Below are 12,375 nucleotides of genomic sequence, written 5' to 3'. Positions count from 1 at the left end.
AACATTGCTTTCAGCGTACAGATGCAGCACATGGGATGCTGAACAGCTGGACTGCTGTTCATAATATTGTAAAATTGGGCCTAGTACAGAGAGAAAAGAGAACAAATGATGAACAAAAAGCAGCCTTTAAAAAACATGAGACTTCACAACACAGCTTTAGGCAGACAAAGAAGTGGAAAGATTTTTTAAGTAATGAAACTGGGACATAGATTCCCCTTTGATAGTCAGGTGCTGAAGTTGGGGTGGGGAGGCAGGGGAGGACTCTGAAGAGGAAAGCAGGAAAGTTTAAAAAAAAAAAAAAGACCTATTTCTATAGGTAAGGAAACAAAGTGCTCAGCACCCAAAGAAATACGTGAACAAGATCTCTCGACCCATGAAACATTAGGAAAAGAACCGCCATGAATTTGCAAAATGCAACTGGATGGCAGCAATGGTGTTACTATATTTTTGGCTGACCAGTGGCAAAGAACCAAAAGCAATAAGTATTGCTTAGAACAGAAATCAGCAACCCTTGGTTTGGATCCACCCTGCAAACAGCACGGATCTGGCCTGAGGCAATCCAACCCGACCTGCTGTGCATGCAGGATTGAGTGGCAGAGAGCTGCACCAAGCCACACATCCCCTCCAAAGCACCCCCCTCAGAAGCTGTTCTTGCTGCTCTATACCTGTATTTACTATCGCAGTACAGCAATCATGTAATCTGCAGTAAAGAAAGCACGGGAGGTCTGAGTTCTGGAGGGATGGGTTGGGGAACTAACAGATGGACCCATTTGTGGTTTATGGCAGGGAGCCCAGTGGCAAGCTCTGACCCAGGATGGCATGAAAATTCAACTACCCAATACGGCTGTGCAAAACAGCACCATTCCTCTTCAATTTCTGTTTCAACATTTCGATGGAACAGTGTTTCATTTCGAGTTTAGTTTCCTTTTGAAAGCACTGTTCCGTTCCGTCAAAACAGTTTTGCTGTTCTAATGCTGTCTTGATTTTTCGCCCATAGGCTATAATGGGGAAGCACAAAACTGGAGGAGCAGCCTGCCTCCTCGCAGGCAGATCAGGGGCCCACACCCCCAGAAGAGTTCAGCAGATTCCCGTAGCCCTCCTGGCAGTGCGGGCTGGAAGCTGCCGCTGCCGCCTGGGACCAGCACTGTAGCTGAACCCAGTGGAGGGAGGAGCAGCACAACTGTGGCACTGCTCTCCACCTCCCCCCACCAGGCTCAGTTCCACGGGGCTTGAAACTGCTGGGTGCTGAGCCCAATGAAGGGAGGCAATGCACAGCGCCAGGGCTGTGCCCCCCACCAGGCTGCAAGCCGCTAGGCGCCAAATCCAGTGGAGGGAGGCGGAGCGCAGCACCGGGGCTACGCTCTGCCTCCCTCCACCAGGCTCAGCGGTCAGCAGCTCACAGCCCCGTGGAACTCAGCCCAGTGTGGGAGGCAGAGCCAGCTGTGCCCACCTCCAAATCACCGGAATGAGCTCCATGGGGCTGGTGGACCGATGGGAGCACAGCCCGGCAGCAGGAGGCAGGCAGAGCTGGCGCTGCGCTCCCATCGGCTCCACCAGCCTGGCAGCGGGGACAGCTATGGCTGTGCTTCCCGCTGAGCCGAGCCACATGGGCTTGCAGAGCCTCTCTGAGCACAGCCCTGGCTCTCCCCTGCCTCCTGCCACCGAGATGCTGCTTTGAAGCCCTTCATTTCGATTTCGCTGTTTTGAGCTTGAAACAAGTCAAAACAAAGCAGCTAGTGAAGCTTTGCACAGCCCTACTAAAGACCTAGAAGGCTCAAACAAACAAAAATATCCCCTACCAAACAAAGCAGTGGTACATTGCCAGAGAACATAAAAACCTGCCACTGTATTTGAATATGTGCAGTAGAGGATTCTACAGGACATGTGGAACCACACAGAGTTTAAGACCAGGATCAAAACAAGAATAACAAAGCCACAGTTACATTACGCAGATTTCTCCTACCAGGTATGCAAGTAAGGGTGCAATGGGATCTGATGCATGATCCACACAAATCTTGCCATACCACAAGTACATGGTGGGAGGCTTGATTGTAGGACCAAGCATCGGTTCCCTTCACACCTTACTGCCAGTAAGGGAACTTTGGATCCCACTGACCTGGCAGGTAGCAAGCTCCCACAGCTGGGAACCCACACAGCTAGTAGGGCTCCTAGCTGAAGGGGTGCATAATGTACTCCCACAACTGAAAGCCCCACGAGCTGACAGGGCTCCCAGCCACAGGTGCGCACCTGGCCAAATATATAAAATTGATGTCATAATAAGAATCAAATGTCAGAAAAGTGATTACATATTTTTTGTGGAATAACTGTGTGACTCATTCTTTGTTCTATGACACCATGAATTGCTTTAATGTGTGGCCAGGTTACAACTCAAGACATGGCTAACCAGTTACACACATCTTAAGATTAAAGGGTTGCAGGGGCCCTGAAGACAAATAGAACTCTTGGTACTTTCATAATCATTTTATCCATACGAATGGTAGGAGTATGCATTTCACAAATGCCACACTGGCTATTGCCATGATCTAAGTGACTTACATACCTTCAAAAGTTGCCTTTGTTATGTATCTGCCATTCCTACTGTTATACAAGCAGACAAACATGAATTTCCTTTGCATATCGCTTACAAAACTGACATGAGGCGATACCTTCATTACCTTTTTCTAATATCCAAGTCATTTTACAACCCACCCCCCCAGAGAAGTTTAGCATTCCTCAAGACATGAAAGAAAATTTTCTTCTGCCAAATGGAAATAGCCAAAACAGAGCAGAACACTCTTTTTTCTCTTTTTTATTCAAATAGTTAAAATCAGCCACAGAATTTGGACAACCGTACTGAAGATGATGGAAAATACTAGTACCTGGTATAGTTCCAGACCACCACAAATTTCATTTTAGATCTTTAAGTCTAAAATGTTTAAAACGGCTATCTGAGTCTCAATAGCGAACAGTCAAAGCAGAGCTTCCGATACCTGAATAAGCGTCCTCTGCTTTTGTAAATATGAATTCTAGAAGCTTGTATACTTGATGAAGGAACATACCCACAGTGCCATCCTACATTCCAGGTGCAGACTGGAAATGTTGTGGAGAGAAGATACAAAGCTTCACAACAGCCGAACTGAAAGAATTTGGGAAAGTATCAGTGTCTGGTGTCAACACTGTGGAAGACAGTACCAAAATATGTAACGTTTACATCTTGAAAGTATTTTCACTACCTACTAAATAGAAGTAGTGACAGGCAAGAATAACAAGTATCAAATCCAATTTAAATTGTATTTATAAATATTATGGAGACTACGCACTGTAAGCGCTCTTGTAGTTGATGTTGTCAATGCATGGGAAATTGCAGAGACAACCCTGGAAAGGTTGTTTTCCATAGTGACATCTGTTGGACTTTGAAGCATATTGTATCCTCTGTAAGTTCTGAAATTAAATAATCATACAGTTAAAAAGGAGGATTACAAAAGCAAGTCATATTTTGTTAGAAATGAATTACAGGTTAAAGGAAAGTTGCATGACATTTTAATGAGCCAAAAATAAATGTTGAATTTCTCCTGGAACAAAGCTTTTTACAGGGTTTCCTCGCTTTATGTGGGTTAGGTACGTGCAAATTCGCTCTTATGCGATGACCCTTTTTACACCAAAAATTCATTACATGCAAGGTAAATTCACTCATATCTGATTGGTGTGGTAGAAACCTGCAGTCAGCTGCTCTGTACATTGCACTGTGGGAGTGACGCGTGCTAAAATACAGTCTCCTAGGTAGATCTGTGCTCCTTGCTCATTGTCTGCAACAAGTGTTTCTGTAGTTGCCATCCCCATTATGATAGTGCCCTATGCTTATGTGTAATGTCTGCTGTTGGCGAGTACCAAAATAGTTTTGTAAAAGTGGTAGAAATGGGTCTGGGGGTCAGTACAGTCATGGTTTTGGAACGTATCCTTATTTGATACATTGTAAACTGCATTCCCTTTATGCAAATTTGAGTTATGCACCGTTTTCCAGGAACACATGTACAGAATAAAAGTAAGGGAAGCCTGTATTCTGGAACCTTATAAACATACAAGCCCACTGTCCCATTTTAAGTACCTGTGGAATACCAAAAAATAATACTTTTATACTTTTTCCCCCCACTACAATCGGGGGGGGGGGGCGGCAGAGAGTTAGGACACACGAGACTAGGCTAGTTTGGTTAATTATCATTCAAGCTGCCTGTGTAAATAACCAATATACACTTTTTCCACTTGAAAGGCTGTTTTAGGCTGTGTGTGGTTTAGATTTTCAATAAATAAGAAATGGCTAAATTGTGGCAGGGAAGAGAGTAGCTCTTTGTTTAAATTAAAACAACAAACAAATAGCTACTCCCTCCCCTGTCACAATTTAGCTATTTCCTATATTGTTGAAAATCTAAAACACAAAAACAGCACTGTGTTTATATATGTAAACTAGAAGGTCAACTGGCTAAACAGTTTAGTCTACTTTAATTATCAGAACATGAGTGAAGCGGAAAAAGTAACTGGACACTGTAGCTGACAAAGGTAATTACACTGATGGGGTTAAGTTTTAATCATTTTAAATTAAATTTAAGGGAATATGAGCAATGGCATGGATTTCACCTGCTTTATTAATGTAAAGGAAAAATTATTTTATTTTAAAAGTATAGACCCCAACATTAGGATCCCATACAAAAAGGTTTATTTTCAAAGGCAGTAAGAATACGAAGCTCTGATTAACTTCAGAATGAAGGTACTTATCTCATAAAATAAAGCCGTTTTTTCATTTTGATGCCCACAGAGCCCCAGTTCTGAAAATACTTGCTGGAAATAAGTGAGGACACTTACTCATAGTGCATCAAGTTAAGTACATCCTTAAGTCTGTGCATGATCAGGGCCTAATTATGCATTTGAATACTTCCAGCATAACTTGAAATTGAACAGAATTTTTAAAATTTTGGCCTCAAGTTACAGGCAAACTAAGCCATGTACCATACCTGGTGATAGTGCTCACTGCAAAGTGAGATGGAGGCTGAGTCTCATGCATCAGAAGTTTCAGGTAGACACTGCTTTGGTCCCTTGCTACTGCCACTACTGGATCAGCCTGTCCTTGATCACAGCTATAAAACAGCTTTGGAACAAGCCTTAAATAGAGAAGAAAACAGATCCAGTAAGCAACATGTTAAAAAAAGAAGGTATTACAAAAATTATATGAGGTATGTACAATTTAGACAGAAGGCTTATATAAATTTATGATAATCCTTAAAAATCAAAATCAACTGAAGTCCCATTAGCACTTCAGGCCCTTCTCTTTGTACCAGACACTTTAAAGTTTTCATTTTTCTGATCTTATTCCTAACCTTATACATTCAAATTGTGATCCCAAATGTTCAAGTCAGCACTACTAATGGAATCATTCTGGAGGCGGGGAATTTAGAAAAAAAGAAAAAGAAACAATCCACTACAACAGGGCTGTCCAACTGACAGCATGTGAGCCACATGCAGCCTCGGAGAGGTTAGTGGAACCCCCTGAGAGCTCATCAGCTGCAACTCCCCCCATCACTCTGGTTGCAACAGCAGTTAGAGTCTTCAGACTACTCCTCCCTGCCCTGGCTTCTGCATCCTGTGCCTGTCGCAGGGAACTGTGAGGCACAGTATGACATGGGTATGCGTGGGGCACTCAGGGTGAGGCTGTGAGGTGCAACATCTGGAGCACCCACATGAGGTTGCTGTGGGGGGGGGGCAGGGCGGCAACAGCACACAACTGCTCTTCTTAAATGGTAACTCTTTTCTAGATTCAACGTACTTCCCATTTCTTCTTGAAAGTGCTAACAACCACTATCCTGGAAAAACTGGGAGGAAAGACTAAATCACCAAGAATCTCCTATATGGCAACAGAACGCCCCCAAGAATTCTGTCCGCTGTGTTCAACGTTCTTAAAAACATTCTGAAGTGCTTAAATTCAAACAGGGGTGTAATCACTGACTGTTTGCTTACTGTTCAGTATCTGTACCTAGAGAACACCTTCATCTTGTTATGGTAACAGCAAACAGCATTTGGACAAGTTTTACTAATTTAAACTGAATGTCCAGAAGTTTTAAAAACACAGAGAAACATCATTGTAACAGTCTGGGCAGAATGGCTGTTCTCATTCCTGAAGGCCAAAGTCAGTAAAATTCCTGACCGAGTCTCAGCTGTCCTGCCAAAACACTCAATTACACTGGCCAAGTCACTTAATCCGCATAAGTCAATCAGTTTCTTCTTCTGTACAGCAGAAACCATCATACTTCAAGGGAGTATTGTAAAAAAAACAACAAACGTTTGTGCACTGCTTTGAAATCTGCATCACAGAATGTAAGGCACCACCAAATTGTGCGTCAGATTGAGTTCCAGATGCCAAATTTACATTTTTTTTTAAATACTGCTTCTTGCATTGAGTACCCCAAGTGCTAAGCATTATCTAGTTGTAGGTACATAACAAATTAATGCATTATTAAATTTATACCTCATTAAAGAAGCTGCAGCTATGTGTCGCACCCTTGGGTCTTCATCTCCAAGCAGAGAGATCACAACATTATTGAGCACTCTATCCTGCAGCTTCAACAGCTACAGAGATAAACCAGCATAAGCAAAGATGAAAATATGTTATGACAATGCCCTGCTCGAACCAACACAGTGAAATACTAAAGTGTAAAACTACATTTCCTTGTGCATACCAGTGATAAATAGGACTATTTTGCTCCTACATTCAAGACTACTTAGTTATGTGAAATAAAACATTCTACATTTTTTTAAATTAAATCAACCTACAAATAGTTTATATAATCACAGTAAGTAAAGAAAAGAATATTTACTTTACTAATAAAATATGAAACATACTTCTGAAAAGCATGTGTATAAACCCCATTAACTTTAACAGGCTTCAAGCACCTGAACAAATGCTTCTTTAAAACAGTATTTTAATCCCCAAATAGTATTTTGATATACTACACAAAAGTTATTACTTACACCAATATAATGATGAACTCCTCTATGCAAATTATCTGTTTTTCCTTCCAAAAAGCTGACTAACCTTAAGATAAAAAGGGGAAAGTCAAACTACATTTCTAATTGAAGTCATGACTTCTCTTAATTGTTACACAGTAATCACTAAGTTAAAATGTTTAGTATTCAACTGTAAAAGTCAAAATTAGCATATTTTAGCTTCCCTTTTCCAAAAGGCAATAAATATGTGGAAACAAGAGTTTAAAATCTTGCAGCAAGATGACCTAAGATCTGACTAAAGTAGCAAAATGGTTAATTATCTCCCACTAATTATGCTTTGTAAAGGTATGTTATCCATACAGATTCCCATGTAGGCCAGATCAAATTCTGATGAACAGCAGAGTCCTCTGGGATTATGCTCACATCTTAAAGAGTCCTCAAGGCTCTATGGGGTTATGTTGGGGACACAAAGGGATAGCAAGGCCTCAGCCACCTCTTAGTTCCCTCACCCAAGAAGAATCCCATATTGTAAGACTCCCAATTATGAGGATCAGTCATGGCAAACAGATAACATGTCAACACATCTCTGCTTAAAGGCAAGTACGAGGAGTCTTACTTAGACCACCCTACCAACGTTTGCATCAAATCAGAGGGCTGCACTGCATTAAGGTATAGCAAGAGGTAAAAGCACAGACTGAATTCCATATTACTGTTTTATGTCTCAGTTAATACAATGGTATTCAAAGAGGCAGGAGAGATTGTCTGGGCTCAAACAGGATGAGCCCCGAGGCATCTAGAGACATTGGGAGAGAGAGAGGGGAGCATATCTCTTTGCCAATACCTAGAACAGGGGTGGGAAAAGTCCAGCCCATAGGCAGGATTTGGCCAGAGTGGACTCCATTTCCCACAAGCCCCTGCCCACATGGCTGGGGCTGATCTCCATAGAGACCCCAGCCACAGTTGCCCTGTGATAGCACAAAGCTGGGGTTGCCATGGAGACTGGCCCCAGCCATGCTGGCAGGGCATGTGGCAGCTGCCCCCACTGCAAGAGCCCAGGGGTAAGCGAGGAGGGGCCTTTAAAAGGACACCAAAACCTCATTAAGTGGCCCTTCAGCCAATAGTTGCCCAACTCTGATCAGACCCTAGCTGACTGAAAACATGTATGTAAAAACTGGCTATACCCAATCCTGATACTGCTGAAATTACAAGAAGATTTTTACACCAGTCAAGGTAAAGAGTTTGTTTCATAAAGGTTCGTTATTTCTTCAGCTTATTCAGAATTCTCCATTCATAAGTTGATTCTCCTACGTAACACTCTGTACACTGGGGTGGGCAAAATAAAGCCTGCAACCCACATCCAGCCCACATGGCCACTAAAAAAAAAAAAAAAAAAAAAAAAAAAAAATGTAGAAAAATTAATATCTATCTGCCCCTGGCTCCTGTCAAAGTCCCCTCAGCCCATGGGGCTGGGCTGAGGGGACTGGAAGTGAGCAGACAAGCAGGAGCCAGTGGCAGCCGGGTGGGAGCACCCACCAGTGTCCTGGGGCCCGAGCAGAGCAGCAGGAGCACAGGGTCCTGGCAGGAGGGGCTCTATAGAGCCGAGTCAGCACCCCCCTCTCCCACAGCCTCCACAGACCCCTGCCAACCCACACCCCCACCGCCCCACTCTGGGCCCCATCACCGCTGGCCCAAGGACATTGGTGAAGGCCCCACGCTTCCACTCCCCACTTTCTTGCCCACCTGCCAGCCAGCCCCTCTCCACTATATGGCTCCCACACACGCACAAAAAGCACTTCTGCATATACAGCACAAATGCACACAAATTGGGACAATTTTTTTTTTTAATTTAATTAAAATACATTATGGGTGTTTGATTTTTAGTATGCAATTTGTTTTTTTCTCCCAAAGATGGCAAATCCTCTTCTCCAAAAGGAATACTTCCAGGGACAAGGGGAGGGACTTCTGGCGGCAAAGGTCAGAGGTTTGGGGGCAGGACTTCTGTTCCCACCAGGGTGACCAGGGGCAAGGCACTTGTAAGGGGGTGGGGCTACCCACACAGCCCTTGACAGCTTACCAAAAGTCAGTAAGTGGCCCTCCGCCCAAAATAATTGCCCACTCCTGCTATACCGTTACAGTCACAACACAGCCTGTTGAAAAAATAAATACATGCTTACCGGAAATCAATCTCAGCAAGAGTTTCCAGGAGTTCTGTCCTTACTAGCCAATAGGAGCTATTCCTCAGTGTAAGAAGGTCGGTGATCAACTGTAAGCCTAGTTCACTGTAACTGCCACTGCATAAGCTCATAATGCAATGCTAGAGAGAAAATATTTCACTTGTTAAAAGTTATACTTTGCTATTCTGATTGAGAACCTTTCTGTACCAACTTTGTGTTCACTTAAACACCCAAAAACACTGAAAAAAGGCTATTACAAAGAACAAAAGCTGAGAAACTTTTATATGGGATAAGATAGTTGGGCCTGGCCCTGTTTTGAGCAGGAAGTTGGACTAGATGACCTCCTGAGGTTCCTTCCAACTCCGATTTTCTACAATTCTATGAAACTCTGCAGAAGCCTAAACTCAGAGCCCTAGAAAACTATTAAATCCCTCTAAAGTCTTCAAAATCCAGCAAAGAACCTGAGCCTCACCAAGACAGTATTTGAAGGACTACCTGACAGGACATGATCTATAAAAAGCAAAGAACCCATTTATTATACTCCCAATTGCAAACCATTGTTCAGACAGTCGCAACAAAACACTGACCACAGTACAGGGGTCTCCCGGTTCCCCAGCATCCCAATGCTCTACTCCCTCCCCTCTCAAAGTAGAAAGGGGAGCAGGGTGGAGAGTTAATGAGTGTTGCCTGGGTACTCAGCTGTCATCAAGATGGGGCACAGGGAACAGAGGAGCAACCCCTCTTCCTTCCCAGGCAAATGGTATGGGAGGCTCATGACAGGCTCTTCTTCCCCTCACGAGCTGAGTAACTCCCATCTCCCCCCCACATCATGCTGAGGGTGGAGAACACACTGCTGAACACTTCTGTAGGGACTCTGTAGAACTCTCTCTGGTGGCTCTGCATGTCTGTCCTTGCCTTGCAGCACAACATTTTTGTGCTGATTCAACATGTTACGCATTTGTACTACTACAAATGCATGTCTATGCACAGCCCGAGTCATTCCTTAATGTTATCCCCATTTCCACAATGGACTCACTGTGTATCCTTTCTAGGATAGGCTATTGGGGTGTGGGTAACTGCTTATCATGCTAGCAAATACCTTGTTTTCCTTGTACTCCCTTATCCATCTATCTTTATCCATCACATCTTATATGGTAAGCATGTTAAGTTTGTTCCATGTCCAAACAGCACCGAGCACAATGGAGTGCAGCTATATGGCTAGCTCTCCCAGAGAGCAAGGTAATGCAAGTAATCATTCTACTTACCCTTACAGCTGCACAAGCAAGTTTGCATGTAACTGAGGATTCATCTTTCAGTGTTTTCTGTAACAGAGGTATACAGTCTACCAGAGAAAAGAGATTTCCTGACAACAGAAAAAGTAACAACAATGAAATAAAGGCAAGTTTTGATTATGAAACAAAACAACCCCCCAAAACAGCAACTGTTACCTGTTGAACTTCTGACAGCTACTATCCAGTTTTCCACATCAAAGCGTGATTTAATGAGAATAGAATTGACAATCGTTCCACAGAGAATGGCAGTAGCTCCTCTAATTTGGGGATCTCCATGGTCAATATAGTTCAAAATATCTGACACATACTGCTCTTCTGGGAAAATAAGTTACAACAACTACTTTATTTTAAAAATACTAGTTTTAACACTTTAACTACTAGCCTTCTTTATCTGGCATATTTCATTATGTACAACACAAGTAAAATACACTGATCAAGCCAGTTGGAACAGGAGGGTCTCAAAGCTTGGTAAAACAAAAAAACCCTACATTTTCTATAAATTCAGTGCAAAGTAGCAGTTCCAGAATGGTACCTGGAAACCAGTATCTAATACAGCACACAGGACACAATATAATACAGGGACAACTCATGAAGCAATCAACTGGAATCTTTCCATTGAGATTATGGCTGTTCTCCTAAAATATAAATACCAGGATATGGCAACACAAACAAGTTACCATAAAAGAAAGAATTTAGCTGATTTGGTTTGCAACAGCTTGCCTGAGTGTTCATGCCCCAATTCAGACAGAAGTTATAGAAACTGTCACAGAAATGAATGGACAATTCTATGCACTGTATTGTGGGGAGTCAGACTAGATGTTTTTTGGTTCCTTCTGACCACAGGGTTCTAATTCATGTTCTTGTAGGATTCAGTAAGCCTTCTCCATCTCCAAAGATACTCCTCTACAGTAGAACACAGACTCTTTGTTAAATTCCTTAACCCCCCCTGCAAAGATCCAGGTTTGCAAAGTATTCCAGGATATGTAAAGCCACAGCAAACAGCTATGTGGGACTGCTGAGGTGTTCCAGCTGTTCACTGGAGCTTTTATTTCAAATAGCACTGCTTCTCCAATCAACTGTGCAGGACCACTGATGAGCTCCAGCCAAGAAGAGAAGCAGCACCTTTTGAAAAAGTTTATCATCTGTCTAAAGTTTGTCCATCTATTCACATGACACTGGGAGTTCGCAGGTAGATGGTTATAAATTCAATCATGCCCCCTCAGGTCACTTCAGAAGCACTATTTTCCACAGCCCTGTATCCTTAAAAGTTTACTGTATCTTCTCACTACCACAAGCACCAATAAGACATTCACCTCGTTTTTGGAATGCAGAAAGAAGATTTTTTCAGTCATGACTGAGTTCTGACAGCACACAGCAACTCACTCACCCTCAGCCCAGCTCAGCGGACTACTAAGCTAAAAAAAACCCAGAAATTACTGCCATTTTGACAGCAGATATGAAGGATTAACACTAGACTCTAGCTCTGCTGCTTGCTGACCTGGATAGAAGTGGTAGTCATTACAACACAATCTCCATGCTTCTATTCTATGGAAGAAAATTATCTTCCTTGTTTAAGATGCAGAGCTCAATTTTGAAGGGGCTGAGCTTTGGGAGGAAAATGTATATATTGTATGCGAGGATTTTATATCAGATGTGCTAATGGTGGGATCTAAAACAGGATGCTGATCACAGACTCAGGCTTGATGATAATAGAAATATTAAACCAGTCATATATTAGCACACTGTGTATGGATGCAATATCCAATGGCCTGTGTGTGTGTATTTTACAAACAAACAACCTACTAGTATTAATTAGACTACTTTTAGCATATTTATATAGTTGTTTCAACTTTAACTTGTTCTATGCTAGGCCAGCTGCAGAGAAGCTGAAATGGTTTTAACCAATCCCCCTTTAA

General features: G+C 42.6%; 1 protein-coding gene across 2 annotated transcripts in view; it reads right to left on the bottom strand.

The window, feature by feature from the left end:
- Window positions 1–12,375, bottom strand: part of HTT (huntingtin) — a 157,735-nt gene that overhangs the window by 92,764 nt on the left and 52,596 nt on the right. For both annotated transcript variants that reach the window (XM_090035477.1, XM_090035478.1), the window contains 8 exons: window positions 10,616–10,774; window positions 10,433–10,530; window positions 9,168–9,307; window positions 7,018–7,081; window positions 6,515–6,615; window positions 5,007–5,153; window positions 3,321–3,441; window positions 3,060–3,136 (listed from right to left, as the gene is read on the bottom strand). In XM_090035477.1, the coding sequence (XP_089891603.1) occupies window positions 3,060–3,136; window positions 3,321–3,441; window positions 5,007–5,153; window positions 6,515–6,615; window positions 7,018–7,081; window positions 9,168–9,307; window positions 10,433–10,530; window positions 10,616–10,774 (907 nt within the window). The remainder of the gene's footprint in view (window positions 1–3,059; window positions 3,137–3,320; window positions 3,442–5,006; window positions 5,154–6,514; window positions 6,616–7,017; window positions 7,082–9,167; window positions 9,308–10,432; window positions 10,531–10,615; window positions 10,775–12,375) is intronic.

Source organism: Crocodylus siamensis, chromosome 2 (genome assembly GCF_052110815.1).
Source record: "Crocodylus siamensis isolate JL-2025a chromosome 2, ASM5211081v1, whole genome shotgun sequence".
NCBI lineage: Eukaryota > Metazoa > Chordata > Crocodylia > Crocodylidae > Crocodylus > Crocodylus siamensis.
This window is presented reverse-complemented; position numbering and strand designations above follow the sequence as displayed.